This window comes from Oryza sativa, chromosome 10 (assembly GCF_034140825.1).
Source record: "Oryza sativa Japonica Group chromosome 10, ASM3414082v1".
Classification (NCBI taxonomy): Eukaryota; Viridiplantae; Streptophyta; class Magnoliopsida; order Poales; family Poaceae; genus Oryza; species Oryza sativa.
This window is the reverse complement of record NC_089044.1, coordinates 17,451,782-17,467,649: the sequence shown is the minus strand read 5'-3', so window position 1 is coordinate 17,467,649 and position 15,868 is coordinate 17,451,782. Positions and strand designations below refer to the sequence as shown.

The 15,868-nt window shown below is 37.0% G+C and overlaps 1 protein-coding gene across 4 annotated transcripts; it reads right to left on the bottom strand.

Moving 5' to 3' along the window:
• Positions 1-187: 187 nt before the first annotated feature.
• LOC4348805 (protein CHROMATIN REMODELING 20) lies at positions 188-15,618 on the bottom strand. 4 transcript variants are annotated; one of them, XM_015759022.3, is made up of 26 exons: positions 15,495-15,618; positions 12,406-12,794; positions 11,911-11,973; positions 11,729-11,824; positions 11,535-11,627; positions 10,548-10,738; positions 10,232-10,469; positions 9,253-9,348; positions 8,749-8,829; positions 8,214-8,621; positions 7,822-8,105; positions 7,606-7,693; positions 7,322-7,522; positions 6,914-7,033; positions 6,444-6,616; positions 5,097-5,238; positions 4,669-4,818; positions 4,496-4,551; positions 4,114-4,417; positions 3,869-3,998; positions 3,603-3,661; positions 3,091-3,323; positions 1,469-1,672; positions 1,309-1,387; positions 983-1,227; positions 188-814 (listed from the first exon to the last, which is right to left on the bottom strand). In XM_015759022.3, the coding sequence occupies exons 2-26, from the start codon at positions 12,721-12,723 to the stop codon at positions 430-432; spliced, it is 4,437 nt and encodes a 1,478-aa protein (XP_015614508.1). In that variant the 5' UTR covers positions 12,724-12,794; positions 15,495-15,618; the 3' UTR covers positions 188-429. The 4 variants fall into 4 exon arrangements, with proteins under 4 accessions (XP_015614508.1, XP_015614507.1, XP_015614509.1 ...); XM_015759021.3 differs by lacking the exon at positions 15,495-15,618 and adding an exon at positions 13,515-13,699; XM_015759023.2 differs by lacking the exon at positions 15,495-15,618 and adding an exon at positions 13,515-13,699 and having other exon boundaries at positions 6,450-6,616.
• Between the last annotated feature and the right edge of the window lie 250 nt (positions 15,619-15,868).

Sequence of the window (15,868 nt, the reverse complement as noted above, 5' to 3'; positions counted from 1 at the left end):
GCCTCGCCTTTGCTTTTCATTCTTGGCTGGCTAGGGACCTTCCTTGGCCGCCACGACATTGTAATGTCGTTGTAAACTTTTACTATGTTTTTCCTCCCAATCTTAATGAAATTGGTCGGCTAACCTTTGGCTGACCCGGCAAAAGAAATCGTATGTATAATAAGGTAATTAATAAGACAAAGGGGCAGGAAGTAAAGTGCATCTTCTGGCATCATAATTTGCTAATCATGTGAAGATTCCAGTTGCAAACTGATACAGCTTATCTTGTGAACCCAAAAAATGTCTTTTTCCATTTCCTTCACTACTTCTATACACTGATAATCCTAACATACAGGATGTATACTACGCAAAAGAAAAAGGTAACCTTTACAAAAGTATAAAATGTGTAACAGCAATGACTTGAGTAAGCTAACAACAAGTCATTTGACTTCACCTTGATCTACCGTCTCTGTTTAGCGTCTCCCAACTAATATCCTGGCCACATTCTTTGCAACTCGTGCTGCATCCAGGCTTGGTGCCTTGGCTTCTCAGAGTAAGCAAGTGGCTCAGGTTGTTACACTTCTTTTGGTTGTTTGAAGTGATCTTAGGCTGCTGGGGTTGCCGGCTTCTTGAAGTAGCTTTAGGTGGTTGTATAAGGCTGCTCTCTGTTGGAACAGTACTTGGTTTTCTCTCGGCGTCATGTGTAGCTTTCCTCGGGGCAACTTCTAGCAACTTGTTGTAGCTTAACCATGCCATATCTTGCTCCTCCTTGGTAAGCCTTTCTTCTTCATTTTCTTGCAGAAGGGTTTCATGTTCATGGTAACTTGCGATCCACCTGTAAATCCCAAAAACAAAGATTAATGTTTGGCAAAGGCGAGCATGGGGGGAAATAAGCACTACGAGTTTGACAAGTTTTGAGTTATATGATTTTTATAGTTTATACGCTATAAGATTTATAGAATGACATCCTGTTAGGTTGAGTAGCAAAAAATATAAGCATTACCGGGAGTGGTCATGAAGTAGGTTCACCATGAGCCTGTCCAAAGGTAAATGTTCAGTGGTTTCACTGGAGTTGGGAGTAGGTGGCTTCTCAGTCCCAACTTTACTGTGACCATTCATGGTAGAACCGCTCTGCTCCAGTAGTTCCTCATCACCAAACTCGAAAAGATGCAACATCTCTTCTTTAGAGATTGTTCTAGACACTTGCTGTCTATCCACCACCCTTGCTGCAAGCCCTTCTTTTGTCACCTATATTAATAATACTAATTAATGAATTAAGTCAATAACACAACTAGAGTTTTAAACAAGAAAAGGCAACTGCCAAATTACCTGCCGTTTATATATTTTCTCTTCCATTGTTGCATGAGCCATTAGGCGGTAAGCATACACAGGCTTGGTCTGGCCATACCTGGAAAGAACATACGGTGAGTAAACAAATAATCACATGATTGTTCAACTTACTAGTAAAAATCAAGCAACAAGTTCTTGCCTCCAAACCCGATAGATGGCTTGCAAATCATGGGTTGGATTCCATGAACCATCAAGAAGAATCACACGGTTTGCTGAATGAAGGTTAATGCCTAGAGATCCAGCACGAGTAGATATCAATGTGCATTTCACTCTAATGTTTTCAGGGTCATTAAACCTCTCCACAAGATTTTGTCGCTCAGAAGATGGAGTGCTCCCATCAATCCTATTCAACATGACAGAAAACAAGATCACATTTGCAGAATAAGATAAGCTTCTTTTAAATATAAATATCGCCGTTGCCAAATTAAATGCTGGTAACAGCACTATCTTTGCAGAAGAAAATATCAGCAATTCTTCCCTGTCAAAGCCTTGTGATGCAAAAGGCAATGTTCATTTTTCCATTTTGTGTTGAGGCAGTAACTATAAACAGCACATTTGCAGAACTACATGCTGGCACAGACAATCACTTGTGCATAACTAAATATCAATAATGCTTGTATATCAAAGCCTTTGGTGATGAAGTATCACCTTTGCATAACTGAGGTTATACACTTATACTGGCAGGTTTAGCACTGGTGCACTAGTGCGTGCTTCAGAGTAAATTATTAAGTCTAGATACACCTATGGTTTATTTGCTATAATTACTGTACATCCATATTTAAATATATAACGTCCTGACTTTATTTGGTCTTTAGTGTGCAACTTTGACCACTATTTTTTATTAGAATAAAACAATAATATCTAACGAAACTGTTGTAAAAGTACTTATGTCCAAAAAATACGAGTTCTTTATCCCATCGTCAAAAAAGTTGTAATCATCTAAGTTGATTGTTTTTTAATTTGCTATAATATTTAGTTAGATTAATTAACAGTGTGGTATACTGGTATTATGAAACCTTAGGACCACAATACCCAGGGTTATGTGCCACATGCCAAAATCCATGTGATTTTGTGCAACTTGAACCATAATACTCAGGATTTTGTGATATTAACTCTATATTTAAATACAGAGGTAATACTAGTTTACTACTGACCAGCAAAAATATGTACATAGGCAGAAAGAACATGTTATGATCAGTTGCAAGCAGCAGCTGTGCTAGTGAATTCATGCTCGTAGAACATAAAATGCAAGCTTGCAGTGTTTGGATGTGTGTCTTTATTTCTTAACTACTCAGTAGTGACAATACAATTCATTTGAAAATAGAGTTGTATGTAATATGAACCTTTATATCTGAAGAGGTAATTTTATTATATTTGATATACAATTATAACAGCTCTATTATACATATGATGATTTGGTTAAGTTGCACAATGCAACACAATAGATGATGTAGATATCTCTTTTTCCACTGATTAAGCGGAAGTAGAAAGTGATGAAGTATATTTCTCCTATTTTATTATCATGCTAGATTTTTCAGGATTCAGTTTAAATAACAAAATATACACTTATCCATAAGGTGATGCCAAATTCCTAGTATCGCTTGCCAATATACCTGTGAAACTCCATACAGTCCAAACAGGGCTAGGTGCGTAGAAAATAACAAAGCAAAGTAACAGAAAATTGTCACTTATGAAACCACCACTGATAGTTGTATTGTTCTTGTGTATAAAAAATAAAATGCATAGAGTGTGAAAGTGCACCTGTACCAATCCTTGCCTTGTTTCCAATATTTGCCCTCTTTTCCATTAACTTGCAACTTAGATAGATAAAATTCCACCAAATCCAGAGTGCTCAAGCTCTGGCTGAACACTAATGCCTTGTCACCCAATTCAGAACATGATGACAGGATATCAAGGAGTAAAACCATTTTGCCACTATAATCTGCTTCCTTATAAGCATTTTCATCTAAAAGATTCTCCCACCAGTTACTTTCCTACAATAAAGGATATGCACATAAACAAAAATACTGGAACGTGTGGGTGTAGGTGCGATACTAAAGTTATGTTCCTTAACCATCTGTTTTTGGTTTAAATTAAACATAATTGCACAGGTAAGACCAGACTCACCAGACTATCAGACAAAATATAGCGTGCAGCTAGAAATCATAATATTAAAATATGATATGCATGAACGAATTACATGACAATCAATTCCTAAAATACTGTAAAATTTGAAACTTGAAACAATTTATAGCCAATATATATTCAAGTACCTCATTTACAACATCAGAACTTTTCTTGGATAGCTGATCATTTCTGCTTCTCAGCTTCTCTGTACAAATCACAAAGGTGACCAAGTGTTAATTTCTCACAGAAAAAAAAAAGGAGAATTTGAAATATATCAGAAGTTTGGGTTCTGACTTCTGAACCAAAAAATAGTCAATCAAACACTGATAAAATTATACGAGTATTATATTTTACTAATTACAAATAGAAAAAAAAAAGAGCTCAAAAGGAAGGTCTGTGAATAATAAATTACCTCCATTTGGCAAGTAATTTTCAATATTATCATCACTAGAGCTCTCATCCATCAGAAAGGACTCGACATCTTCTTGGCGCAAATTTCCTTTCTGTTTAGCCATCTGGAGAAGACCAGGATGGTTCCATATCTACACTTGAAGCATATTGTCGGGCATGAGAAGAAAGAACGTAAACAAATATGATAGTACAACAGAACATTGGCATGTTATCTAATAAAGACATAAAGATGCAAAAATGTCGCACCAGCGCTAACGTTTGGTACTTGGCAAAGAAGCCACTCCGCTGAAAAGATTTTTCTGAAGCAGCACTGCTTGAGAAACCATTCACGTCCAAGAATCTTCTGTACAGCTTCCTTTGTAGTTGAGAGAGTTTAACAGTAACAACAAAAACCTTCTTTTCTGGTAGATCATTCTTCACCACGTTCATGTCCATTCGCTGGACAAATCCCTTCAGTTGTTCATACAGAATATGTGACCGTTGGTTCATGATCTTGACATCATCTGATGTAGAATTCGTGTGCTGCCCATTTTCAATGGGGTTCTGGAACCTGATAATGCAAAGCATATCATTCAAATGTCCAGAATATTAATTTGCCACAGTAAAAGAGATCAGAGCATCAATTTACCTGTTACGGAACTCATGGCTACTTCCAAGATAACCTTCCCTAACAAAATCAACCATCTGTTAACCAGAAAATCAAAAGCCATTAGAAAAGTACTACAGTCAGATATCAAAATACTGTTGGTAGCTGGAAGGTAAAGTAGCAAGGGTTTAGGGTAGGAGTGCATAATTCCTTACACAGTAATATTCCATCAAATTATTCTGCAATGGAGATCCAGTTAACGCAATTCTTCTCTGTGTCCTTACTTGTTTCAAAGCTTGTGTAGTGTCAGCTCTCCTGTTCTTAATTATATGTGCTTCATCACATACAAGAATATCTGGCCCACACTGATTGTGACATATGTAAATGGACTGTATCAAAACCCACATCTAAAAGAACAAGGTTGGAAGAAAACATACATACAGTATAATGATGCATAGCTCATGCCAGATGAACATCTATGATTGTTATATTACCACATAAAGTGGAATGGTGATTGAAACATTAGTATATCCATGGAAAGGAGGGGTATAAGATATGGATGAAAAAGGAAAATGCCTATGACTTGACATAACATAAAAGCTTGAAATATAACAGAATAACAACAGGACAAATGGAACATCACCTGCAAAGCATTGGTGATCTCGTTTGCAACAGTTTTGTCCCTCGCACTCCTTCCAAGGGAAAGGTTTCTAAATGATGAATAACCAATCAGAAGCACGCCACCTTTTATTCGCCACTTTTTTAGTAAATACTGAATGTTTGCCCTGCAAAAACCACAAGTGGAAGGGGAGTCCTTTCAGGCCAAAAATAGAACACCCCATCATAATCGTAATGAAACCTTATTTCGACAGCATATAGAAGTTTTGACACAGGCAGACATTCCATCATCAGCAGAAAAGGGCTTACAAGAATATTCACCCTAACTAATACATCTAGCCACAGGTTGGTTATGCAGGTAATCAATTGAACCTATCGGTACAAGGACATGGTGGAACCTTCATCTTCCGTTGCATTTAGAAAGATGCCTTGAAGCTAAAGCAATTCACATGCTGCCAAAGGTTCTGAAGTGCTGAACAATAGCTTTCAAGTGCAATACACATCTAATGCAAGGTCATGAAAAGGGAAATACCAAATAATGCAATAAAAAGAAGCTCGACAGCAATGTCCTAATGCTGCTGAGGTGAAATTGAAGATTTTCAGGAGCATAGCTTTCATTAGTGGTTATCAACATCATACCATACTGAATATGTCGTTTCATATTTCTGTTTTCAGCATTAGGAAAAATCAATCGCATCTAACCAAGTGAGATTTGTGACATAAATCTAGAGAAGAAATAAAGGGTAATGCCAGTAACCTTCCAAATGTTGCAAAGGAGTCTACACACATGAACAGTTTTTTTCTTGAGATTTGGGGGAATTGAACCTAGGGTGGCTAGCTAACTTATGTTTTTAGGTTTGAGAGTAACAGATTAACAGATGCAGAGTTTGAGTTTATCCTTATAGCTCACAGGGTATAATTTATTTTGAGGCTGGCACGTGTCAATTATCTAGTATTGCAGTAGGGAAAATAAGATTATACAAGATGGTATAACAAAGGTTCTAGGTTACATGAATTAGGGAACAAATTTAGTACCCCCTCCATCCCAAAATATAGCTACCTTTCTAGTTCAAATTATATTTTGGGGCAGAGGGAGTATCATGTATCGCATAAGACGGCATTTGATGGATGATCCAAAGCAAGGTCTACAAAGAATGATTCAAGCGATTGAGGGTATCATTAGATTTTAGAAATAACTTAGGTCTGGATTTCCTAATTGATATAGGCAGATCTAATAGATCTTTCCTTGTCCGTTAGCTAAGTTTTGTGCTAAGTTGCTTCAAACCTATGTGCAAGAGTTTCATAGTCTAATTATAAATTCCAGAGTGCATACTTGCAAACATAAGACAAGATAAGTAACAAAATAATTAACCTGCACCTTGGAACATCCTCCAACATATACACACGAAGTGGCTTAAGTTCTGCTGGACACCATTTGATGAACTCTTTCTTCCAGTTATGCAAAACATTAACGGGGGTAACTATAAGCGCCGTGCGCAGTCCCAACTGGATGCATCTCATAACAGTATACAGGAATGTAATAACCTGCAAAGTCAAAATGCAAAAATATAAGAATACAGTTTCCATTATTCTTTTGTGAAATGGAAACAGGAAAGGGAAAACAAAGGCCACCTTGAATGATCGAAAAACAATCGGCACATAGTTATAGTTAACAAATCCAGCAATACAAGTACAACAATTAAAGGTAAACTGACACCCAAAGAATAGATCGATAGATCCTAGAATATGATCTAATAACCATGGAAAAAATATGATAATATGGCTGAATCATGTAATGAAGAAATCAAGAATATATATTACAGGACAAAAGTCAGTACAAACCTGAAAAGTTTTCCCAAGGCCCATGTTGTGAGCCAAAATGCAACCAAAACCTTTATCCCCAGATTTGACCTTCTTGACAGATTGGATCACATTTTCCCACATAAATCTTATTCCTGATACCTGAAATATCATGATATATTTTAGCTTCCTGTAACAGTATAGGTACAACTGTACAGAAATCATGACCAGTGTGATGGTGATGCGATACTGGCACATGAACGTCAAACAGGTAATTAACCAGTTTAAAAGCAAAAATAAGAAAGGGAAGTTAAGACGCATATCAGACTTTCTATTTGATGTTTCAACACACGAAGACACATTGCAATGTTCAGTGTAGAGTTTCAAACTAAATGTAATTTTTAAGGTGAATGAGCAATACTGTTGTTCAGTATATTTGAAAAAGCAAACCTGATGAGGTTTCAGTTTAGCAGATATGCTGCTTGGAATTCTAACAGGTGCTTCATCTTCCTCGCGGGCAAGGTTTACTATATGTCCATCCCCAACATATTCAGAAACCTCAGATGGTGCTTCCAAGGAAATTCCGATATTGTTGCTCTTTAACTTGCTGGCAGACTGCTCTTGCATGGACTTCAGATGTTCTTGCCTAGCCTACAAAAGAATGTTTAGATTATAACCTCAATAGCTTCAAACAAACATAGATAAGGTTTATCAAATCCAAAAATACTACAGACCTTCTCCATTGCAATTTTAAGCTTTGTTTCCTCTCCAAGTTCTTCGTCATCCATGATTCTTCTTATCCTCTTTTTCATTTTATGCTTGCTGATTATTTTTGTGTAAACAGTTAGCAAGGAAAAAATTTCAATATTTAATCCGCATCAACAAAAGTAATAGTAAACCAAATGCAAAGAATTGTGATGAAATAAACAATACAATGGTAAAGGGCATACCTAAAAGGACCATTGCTCTCTAATACAGAAAGCTCTGCAAAGTCATTCTCAGGATCAGAAGACTCAACACCACCTAGGGCCTTGTCACAGTCAGAAATTAAATGTTCCAGTTGACTGGGTAGGCAGCAGCAACATTGCCAACCAGCTACTCTAGCTTCCGATAAGCCTTCTTCACCAAAATTCTTTGACAAGCAATTTCTGCAGAAAAGCAGTTTACAAGAGCTGCAACTTTGAAGCTGTTCACTTTTTACACACCAGGTGCAATAACCACCAGACACAGGATCCTGTATAAAACGAGTACATCTAAGATTATGATTGCATAATACATTTCCATAAAAAAATCAATGTTATTTGAAATTATCTTGAAATCTACAGAAGTGGTATGTATTCACCTCGAGACGATTCTTCTCTATCACTAGAAATCTGCAAGATCCACAAATTATAACATCCAATACTGGGTGGCGGTGCACTTCAGGGACATTCAACATTTCAGTGCAAATAGTGCACTTGAAAGGTTTAGGCCGAACTTTATCACCAAGTTTAGGGCTTTGTGATGGGAAGATATCAAGATCAATAATCTCATCCGCATTTTCACTTGGTGCTGAATCTGGCTTGCTATCAGTCTGCATGTCATCATCACTTTCAATAATTACAGTTTTTGACCTCTTATTGTCAAACTCAACATCATCTTCACGTGTGCGCTTCGCTAGCTCAACAGAAACTCCATTTTCATATGTTTTGAGTTTTTTGGGAGGCAGCTCACAGCATCCATTTGATGATGACGCCAAACCAATGTTCTCCTGAAAAGCAAGACAGAGTAGATGAAATGCTAAACAGTGCACCCAATAAAAAATCAACAATGATATAGATAACAAAATGGATAAATAAACAAAACAGACTCAAACTAAATAAAACTTTGCCAGTTACCTTATGCAAATGTCTTGTCCTTCTTTCTTTCAAATGGCGCTGCAGACGTTTTGTCATCTTTGCATCATCCTCTTCTGGTACCTACAGAGATGTACAACATTTGGGGAAAAAATATGAAGAAAGTGAAATAGAAGTGCTTACCAGACAACATAAAAGCAAAACATCAGCTGTTCAACAAGAAGTCAAGAACTGTGATACTTGTATTGCAATCACATCAGAGAATCATTATGGCCATGTAGAAATAAAATTATATCATCCACCATGCAACTGAAATAGTTATAAATGCAAAAATGATAGCATAAAGGAGTTATATCGGCCAACAAACCAACATTAGAATTCAGGTGTTTACACACCGCAATAAATCAAAGTAATAAAACAGAAATAAGTATAAACACAGTAAAATGACTATAAACATGCACACAGGAGACATCAATGGGTAAGAACAGCAGCACAAACAAGGCCTAACTATAGCTCTGTAGCACAACAAAACTAGTTTCAACTTACCTTTCTGTATTTTCTTCTCTGTACTTCAGAAAGCTCTATTTCATCGACACCTTTTATGTCACTAACAGCACCCTCAACTTCAGCTATCTCCTCTACCTGTAGGACAATGAGAGTTGGAGATTTAATGGAACTGTATTGATGTGAAAGACAGATTAAAAACAAGTGAAAAGTTGGGTTTACGTATAGACAGAAGTTTCAGTATAATGGGAAATGGTAGGCTGAGCCAATTATTTACAAGTATATAAGAAATGACTGAAAAACAACCTAAAACAATATCATTTTTAGTATTGACAATGAAAACCAAAAAAATCTAAATGTTTTCTAATTGATATGTACATTAGAACAAACTAATTGAAATATTCTAATCTAAATGTATGTGGCCCTGAATTGACACAATACAACTTACACAGTAATGTACATGACTCAAGGATGTGTTCAACATAGAAAGACCTGGCAGCTGACAGTGTTAAACCAAGTCATTTAAATCACATACAACCCATACCACAAGCACAAACCATATTGGAGCTCTTAACTAAGCTCACATGTTTCTATGCTCTTCAATGTTTAAGCCCTGCTTCAAGGCCTAAAATACAAACTACTTTGATCCTTGGTGCCTCTCTTTAGACCCTAGTTTCTTTTGTCTCAAGAATTTCTTGTGGATCTAATAAAAATGTACTCCATCCGTCCCAAATTATAGGGCACCCCCTTTTTAAGGAAAATCAAACTTGGTAGCTTTTGACTAATAATCATACTAACCATATATATGTTAAGTATTATGCATGTTATATTACTAGAATCATATTTTAAAGTACTTTCATGTGATGCTAATTTCAAATTTGTTGGAAACATAACATGGAATAAAATAATGGTCAAAGTATGTCACTAAAGACCGTGTAAAAAAATATAGGTCTTATAATTTGGGACAGAGGGAGTATAACAATAGTACAGAATTATAGCAGTTGATCAGTCTAAGTCACACCTCATCAACTCCTGGAAATTGGAGACCTAAAGCAGCCGCTTCTTGTGGGGTACTGGCCAGATAAACTGATGCCCAGTTACTACTTCCGAAAGAACTTTCAGCATATTCCTTAGATTTGGTAAGTTCATTGAATGCATTCCAACTTTTCTCATGGCATTGTGCAGATCCATCATCCCCAACAGGAATCTTTCCAGCAAGAAAGCCACTAGCACCTTCCTCCAGCAACCTCCCATGTTTTCTAATTGAAGTGTGTGAATCAAGGTCAGATTTGAGAAACAAAAACACAGGAACACACTAAATTTGGCCCCAACATTACCTCCTTACAGGTCTACAAGATTGGAGGTATTCATCAGCTTTTCTGATTGATTTATTAGCTTCCTCAGGCACTTGATAACCAGCCCAGTGAGCCCTGTTCTTCCATGCTTCAGTTTCACAAACATTTGGAACTTGGCTTTCTATAGACTTGTAGAGGCTGGGAAGTTCGACACCAGCAGCATCAAGTTGCTCCTGCATTCAAAATTTCAAATGTATCGCCTACTACTTTTCTTGGATTTCATAAAGGAAATAACTCATCGAGATTACAGGTAACTCAAAACACATAACAAAGAACTTGGAAATTTAAAAAACGTAAAATTGGTTACATAGCACTCGAACATACCCATTTCTTGCACACACAAAATACAAGTGAACTTTTCTACATAAATTGCTTCTAGTAAAAATTGAAGTTTTCTGTGTAAAATATTTCTATCTAAAATCATAGAAATTGGGAAAGAGCTAAGATATGAAATGGTGAAATTTGTAACAGGTGAAAGTTAGAGTGATATGAAATATTCAATGGTATGTTTCTAAAGTGGATATCATTCGTTGTATGGAACCAATTTTTCCAAATAAACATATCTTGATTTATATAGATTCTTAAATTAATATGACAAGCATTACAGTCTGCAGTGTTTGGTACAGGCATGACAGGTCAAGCTATAAGAATAATCACTTATTGTTCTAGTGTTTTTTCAAGGTCAAGAACTCTAATTAATCTAAATAAGGGACTGTAAAATGTATACTTAATTCATTGACACTATAAATGTGAGTACAACCATAAACAAGATAAAGAAATATTTTGGCCTTCATTTTGATAAATCAATATGGTTTCATATAAAAGTGCTTCAATAATTTACATGGAACAAGTACTTAGGACATGCATCTAACACACCACATAGGAATGGTGGCAAGCATTGACTTAACAGATAAATATAATTATTATTCACTAATGGGCAAAATGATCCCCTTTGAGGCAAAAACATACCAAGAGAACAGCAATGTGAGTCTCCAAATCATCAAGTTCAGATTCCCATTCCTTCTTGTATTGCTTCATCTCAGTAGAAACGGCTGACTCTAACTACTCAAGGTAAGAAAAAATATACAATACACAAATAGATTAATCATTGAAGCATTATGCATTATAGAATAAATTATAAGCATATTGACAGTGTTACGGACCTCATTTCCTTGGAGACTCTCCGATAGCTCCAACCTTACTTCAGATTCAATCTTTTCCAGTGACTCCTTTTCAAGTGATTCTTGCGCTTGAGCAGCCTAGTGTTTCCAAAGAATAAAAAGGATGAAATGGAAAACGTTAGGGGGAAAAAACAAAAAATGAATAAAACAACAATGGCAAATACCTTGCTCTCAGCGTCAAGGAATTCGGTAATTAATGTTTCAACTTCTTCATCAGTGAGAGGTGCCTATAAGGAATCAATTTTCAGAAAAATGGTACCAAATTACACACAAAAGAGAAAGCATGACAACTCAAGCCACACTAAGATTTCCAGCAGTTGAACAGAACAGAACACAATGCAACCGCAGAACAGATACCAGCAAGTTCTATGTTTCAATCTGTTCGACCAAAAGAAAAGTAATAGCATTGAAAACAATACTGATAAACATGTTTATCTAATACGGTGACAGTGATGTAACATAAAGGTTGTGCAAATATAATGAGAGCAACTATAGCAAAGGGCATATCAAAAGAGTTATCCTCGAGTGGGTATATTGCTTAATGTGTCCAATGTTGATCATACTTTTTACATTGATTGGAAAGGATTAGATCCCATAAACATCAACAGGGCAAGATAAAACTTAAGTTACCCACCCGCAGATACTGCAATAGTACATACCTCATTGTCTCCCTCACCAGCATCAGACTCTGAAGTTTGCTCATTATCCGATTCCCGAAGAAGGTATTCATATGAGTCATTCTCTGAATCATCATCGGTGGTGGATGCTTCCTCATGCAAATCATTTTCCATTGTTCCATATTCATGCGCCTTGTGCGCCTCACAGATACCATGTCTTGCGTCAGTTTCCACTTCAAGTTTATTTGCATCACTTTCAGGTTCAATAATTATAGTTTTATCTTCCCCTGCCTCTCCATTAGAGTGAATAGGTTCCATTTTCTTGGACATGTCATCAGATAATTTTCTATTCTCATCCATTGTGTTCACTATCAATTGCAGCTACAGACACATAAACTGTGCCATTCTTGTTAATGAACTCTTTTCTTTTTCTGCACATAGAGAATACAGATATTGAAATTGAGGGAAACAAAAATGCAAGTTTACACAGTCAATCAGGCCAAGAGGCAGTAGTAGTAAAAGGAGTACATAATAGTAGGCTTCGATTGAAGGATTAATGAACCATAAATTACTCAAGAATGTGTGCAGCGGCAGAGGACATAATCACATAAGCATGACTAAAAAGCACACAGAGGCAACCAGAAAAGAACAGCTTCAACCCACCAAGTTACAACGACCCCAACACAACCCAAAACTGAGCTTGCACATCACTAAACCCTAAATAACAGTCCAAACGCGGACACAAGAATCAAAAATTTAAAAAAAAATACTTTGCTAAATAAAATGTTCCTGTGATTCTCTCAAACAGAGTTAGCATTGCAGGCACTCCAAGCCAGGAACGAAGCACGCGGCGCCAAATTGGGAACCCAGCACTACCACGGAACACCCCAAAATAAAAAAAAATACAACACGAACCAGAGGAGAACAATCTAGCGATCCGACGAATCCCCAGCCCCCACCAAAACGACCACACATTTATCCTCCAAAATACCCCCACACAGCTTCACCACACCAGAGCTAACGCAGACACGAACACACACACATCCACGGACGCTGCAGCTAAACCGACCACGATCGCAACACCACGCCATCACACCAAGCAACACCACCAGAGCCTATAGCCGGAGACACCGAAGCTGTGGGCCGATTACCTCGGGAAAAAACCGCGCCGCGCCGGGGCGCCCCGGCCAGCCCTCGCGCGGCCCGCCCCGGAGGAGCACACCCTCCGCTACTCTCCGGCGACCGACGACGGCGGCGGCGGCGACGGCGGCGATGGGGGGTTTTTGCGGGGGAAAGCGGCGGAGGGGGTAAAAATGAGATGCGTGAGCGAATGGGTGGGAAAAAAAAAGGCGAGGAGACGCCGGGAAAAAGGTTTCTTCACCCAACCGCGATTGAAAAAAAAAAAAAAAAAACCACGACCACTCTCCCGGTCCGCGCTTTTTCAACTTCCCTCCTCCTGTCCTGTCCTATACAGGCTTCCCACCAAGATTTTGATCTCTCGATTTCTGTGGATCGAATTTGAATTTTGAATCTACTGTGGCTATTTTCGCTGGGATTTCACTGTTCGGGTGGAGTATACTAGTAGTTCGGTGGGCTGAGAAAAAAAGATTGTACCGGATGTTGTTTAGGATTGTGAATTTGTGATCTGGGAAGGCAGGATGGCAGAAAGTTGTTTCAGATTTGGATTTATTTTTTTTTTATGGATGGGGATAGAGCTTTCCTTTAAAGATTTCTTTTTAAGGATTGGTTTGGCCCACTCATGGGTGAAAACTTGGTTAGGATATTTAGTCCCTCTTTGTTTAAGGCTTAGGCTTATTGGCCTAGATTTTTAAGTCAGCTTATTGGCTTATATGATTTATAAGCCAGTGAATTTAATGTCCTAAGTTTAGTGCTGGAGTCATACATCTATCTCATATAAGCCAAAAAAAGCTTCTCCAACCTAGTTTTTGGCTTAATAGTGTTAGAGTGGCTTATGACTTTAAAAAAAACCAAATAAAAAAGCTGCTTGTTTGTTTTGGTTTAGACTTTTCGACTTATAAGTTGGCTTATAAGCCTAAACAAAGAGGGTCTTAGGTGGTTGGACTTTGTTTACAACTGTGATTCGATTTTGGTGCTGGTGAATCTCATCATATGGTTTGATAGATCCGTAAGGTTGAGAGGAAATTATCGATAATTAAAAAAGTTGAATACGTAAGTGATATAGATAATTGGAAACAATAATACTTTGACCCTAAATCTAATAATCTAAAACTGGCTCTTTTGCTAGCTTTTGATTGGTCCACTTGGCGTCTCTTACTTTTTAAAGTAAGAAAAATCATAAATTTATACCAGAGAAAAAATACCTAACAATCATACGTAAGGAAAAATCTAGAGAAAAATGCATATGGATTTTTAGAGGCTTTCAAAACTATATTCCCTTTCCAATCACACAAACTTATGCTCTTTTACTTCTATAAATATACCATGCCTACTCAGTACTACTTCTATAACTCTAAAATATATAGTAAACCCAGAATTATTAATAAAAAACAAATTTAAAATAACGAATTTACATTTATTTTTCTTATTTAAGAAAAACATATATATATATATATATTTTAAATTAGTGAGCACATCAATTTTATTATGTAGTATTTTTAAGTGATTAGCAAGCATGCTAACAACACACCGATTTTCTAGTTTATGTAGAAGACACAATGATACCATACTTTTGTATGTGTTTAGATCCCTCAAAATCAAGATATTTTTTCCTGTAAAAACTTGGGCCCTCCGTACCAAAATAATCAATTTTTGATGAAGATGCATCCTTAATAGATGATTTTTTTGGATGGGTGAGTTTTAGGTATAGATAGATCTATTTCTATACGGCTTCAGATCTTCTTGGGTTAAAGATCCATAATTGATGTTCCCTTAAAACTATTGTGTAGATGAGTAGATCATCTATATGGTTTCAGAACTTCTCACGGATAAAACTTATGTCCCTAAAGAAAATCTCATGCATGTAGATCTCCTCACGCATAAAGTCTATGTTCCCAAAAAAAACCTAAGTACGCAGACAAGTTTATGCCCCAAAAACCCTATGTATGCAAACAAGTAGAGTAGGTCTATTATATTTTAGTTTGGGTGATTACCTCTACAGATCGGGTGCCCAGAAATTGAAGGAATCAAGTAGCTTCCTCACTTCAATCCGCTTGAATTCGACTTCAACCGGCTTGAATTGAATTCGACTTCAACCGGCTTAAATTCAACTTGATTTAAGCAGGTTGAATATGAGTAGCCTCTCCGTTCTGTCTCTCCCCCTAATTCTTCTCCTTTTATATAGCCAAGAACCTAGCATAATATATCAACTACTTTTATCTCCGATCTGTCCCTCCAAATCCCCTCCCCTCTTCCTTTTATAGCTAAGGAAAGGTTGCACAAAGTCCAAGTCGGAATTCAATACTTATCTATTATGGTTGGAGTTTCTAGAAAGTTCCTTCAAACTTTTAACTTGTATGCATTTCCT

Coding starts and splice junctions, on each gene's coding strand:
- LOC4348805 (XM_015759022.3), bottom strand. CDS start 12,723: ATGGATGAGAATAGAAAATTATCTGATGACATGTCCAAGAAAATGGAA. Junction 5,239..6,443: donor GAGGATGTTCCAAGGTGCAG/GTTAATTATTTT, acceptor TGGTTTTTGCAG/GGCAAACATTCAGTATTTAC. Junction 4,552..4,668: donor ATTTGATGGAATATTACTGT/GTAAGGAATTAT, acceptor TCTGGTTAACAG/ATGGTTGATTTTGTTAGGGA.